This window comes from Borostomias antarcticus (genome assembly GCF_949987555.1).
Source record: "Borostomias antarcticus genome assembly, chromosome: 20".
NCBI classification, from domain to species: domain Eukaryota; kingdom Metazoa; phylum Chordata; class Actinopteri; order Stomiiformes; family Stomiidae; genus Borostomias; species Borostomias antarcticus.
In genome coordinates, this window is record NC_140253.1 from 13,332,081 (window position 1) to 13,335,168 (window position 3,088).

The 3,088-nt window shown below is 49.1% G+C and overlaps 1 protein-coding gene across 1 annotated transcript in view; it reads right to left on the bottom strand.

The window, feature by feature from the left end:
• Positions 1-1,241, bottom strand: part of znf827 (zinc finger protein 827) — a 93,136-nt gene extending 91,895 nt beyond the window's left edge. The window contains 1 exon segment of the mRNA XM_084454686.1: positions 1,057-1,241. Within this exon segment, the coding sequence (XP_084310812.1) occupies positions 1,057-1,099 (43 nt within the window). The 5' untranslated portion in view covers positions 1,100-1,241.
• Positions 1,242-3,088: the final 1,847 nt, after the last annotated feature.

The window sequence follows — 3,088 nt, forward strand, 5'->3', positions numbered from 1 at the left end:
TAAATTGCCACACGGCCAGTGCCTTGATCAGTCTGCCTGAACACTCTGCCTGGAAGCGCGCCTCAAGCGGCCAGAGCGCGTCACTGCAGCTTCCATTAGCTAGTGGACTGATAAAAGCACAATCTGAACAGCACAGCTACGCAGGGTCAAATGCACACAACATTGATTCTAATTCAGTCAAAAAAAAAAAAAAATCCTTGTTCTGGCATTCGGCTGGATTGGTACACCATCTCTTTAAAAAAATAAAATAAATGTAAAAAGAATAAAAAGAAGAATCTGTTGCTATTTTCCGTCTCTGCCCGCGGTATTGATCGGAGTCTGTCTGCAATGAAGGGGCCGCGAAGCGAGGGAGAAACGGCTGAACTTCAGGTGACCGACCGCGGCTCTGACACGGCAGCCCTGCCCGCAGACGAGCCCTCTGGACGGGGAGGGGTGGCCGACAATACCTCTGCCTAACCTCAAAAATATAGATACATCCATACTTTCAAACAACCCCCCGACATAAAACAAGCGAGATAGTCTGCGAAGCGACACTGTCTCGTTTTGAGCCGTGGAAGAGAAAGTTAGACGTGTAATATTACCGAGGAGAAACCCGAAGTTACCGAGCCGTTGGTAGATAGCGCTATTGGGGCTGGTAGCCTGAGTCTGGCTCGTCTGATCCGACTGACCCTTCATTTTATTGCGGCCAGATTCTCAGATCCTCCCCTTTCTCTCCCCCGAAAGAGAGACTAGCTCTCGGCACGGACAGATCAACCAAAACGGGTACAGCCGTTTATAACCCACATACAACCGATACACAAGCTAACTGACCGCAACCTTTAGGGGGGAACGGGACCTTTATCGATTCTACTCTAATAAAGCCACGCACCGCTTATGCACTCGCCTGGCTAAGCTAACGTTACTCACGGCCAACAACATGGCTGCCTTGCTCAGGAGCTCCAAAAAGGAGAAATAACGTACGCCGTGTCTTTGTCTGTTTCACCTCTTTAACCCTAAACTACTGCGCAAAACACACGGAGAGCCGTTAAAATTGCACAAATCCGGCGAGGGACTTACGTGAAGGCAGGCGCTTGGGTTGCTCCTGCTTCCTCCTTGGCATTTTCCCCCCGTTTTCTCACATTCTCCTCGTTGTTTTAGGGATAAGAAGAAAAAAGGTTTTTTCCCATTGAGACTGGAGGCGCGAGTGATGGCAGGGACTCGGTCGTGCACCTGGCTTGTCTCGGTTAAAGTGTATTGTTGGGGACCGACACTGGCGGAGGAGGTGCCGTTGTTGTTGCCGTGTCTTGACTATGGCTGCTCTCGGTGTAAGTGTGTGTGCCTCCGAGCCCCTAACTAACACTAATGCAGGGATCAAAGGGCAGCAACAGCAGAGCAGACACACACTCTCGCACACACACACGCTCTCCCTCGCACACACTACACACACTTGCGCACGCACACGCACGCGCGCGCGCGCACACACACACACACACACACACACACACACACACACACACACTCAGAGAAGCTCGCCCGCGAGAGCCGCGTAGAAACGGACAAGGTGCCCCCAGCTTCCCGGCTGTCTTGCTCGATGGCAAACATAAAACATTGAGCCTATTTAAGCCTATTGATAACAATAAGTGTGGATGGCAGTAAAGTGTGTAAATAATAAATATGCTTCCCCCCGCATTTTACATGTAACACAAATTTCTAACATGCATTTCATTCTAAATGTAGCATATGTAGTATATAATTCATTAAGAAGACATTAATAATAATTATTGGAGGTGCCATGTTCGATTTGAATTTCAATCCGAATTTTCATTAGTTCCAACAATCTTTATTGAGTGAAAATAATCAAATTGAATGAAAAAACATTTACATATATATTTTTATGTTCACTCAAAATACAGGCATGATGACATAACACGTCCATTGCATGTTGTGCCATTAGTACATTTTGTGGTCTAAGGGGAAATTACAAAATGTAGGCTGGGAGTTTTGTCAAAGCAAGTGAATCAACAGTGCATTAATCAGTCAGAACGATACTTTAACATCATCTCGAAAAATCCCCTAGTTATTAAGCTGCTTGATTTGATCAAATTGCAGTGGCTTGTAAATATGATGCCTTGGTTTGTCCATCCAGCAGCGACTCCGCATCGCGCTGGCTACTCTATGGAAACCAACAACTTCACCTTTCTTATCTCAGAACATATGCATGTCAGTAGAGCGTTGTTACACACACATGCACACACCTGTGCACTCAAACCACTTTTGAACTGCTAAATCAATCTGCCCCCCCCCCCCCCCCCCTCCCCCACATCAGGTCATAAGCATGTAATGACACAAGGTTGGAATCCACAATGGGCACCAGAGTGACATCCTCCTCCTCCTCCTCCTGCTCTCTCAGCCTGGGGGGGGGGGGCGCAGTCTGTCCCTGGCTCCCCGCTGCACTCCTCCAGGCTGCGCGCCGTTGGCCCGACGCATTCTTTCACACCTCGGCCGCGTGTGAGGGGAGCAGTGTCTCCATCCATCCCTCCATCCCTCCCTCCATCCTCCGCCTGCCGTCCCCGCCACCCACCCTCCCCGGCTGAGGCGCAGGAGGCTCGTTACCGTGGCAATTAGCAAAAGCCCAAATTAGCCCTCCTGGCTGTCCACAGGTGACAAAGACTGCGCTTTGCATGCTGCTAATTAGGACGCAGAACAACATGACTAGAATCCACACTGGCTGACAGTTAGTCCAAAGAGAGCCTGGACAACTGCTTGTCAGGTGATGGATGTCCTGCAATCTGTACGTGCGCAAACGATATGTGAATGGTGAGAAGGGAGAAATGAATTGCCAAGTATTAGTTTCCGTTCTCAAAAGGCCTGGTTAGTGATGAGTTCCAACTCAAAAGATGTGCTTGTGAGAGACGAACACCTCAAGTCACAGTACCCCATTTCTTTGGCAGTCTGACAGTTGGTTAAGCCCAACCATAGGGTTTTGACACTATTGTAAAGGTGCCAGTGTGTGTGTGTGTGTGTGTGTGTGTGTGTGTGGGCAGCTGTGTTGTGCACCTCACCTGCAGCTGAGCACTCTGACATGGCAACTAGGTGCTGTGCTGACAGT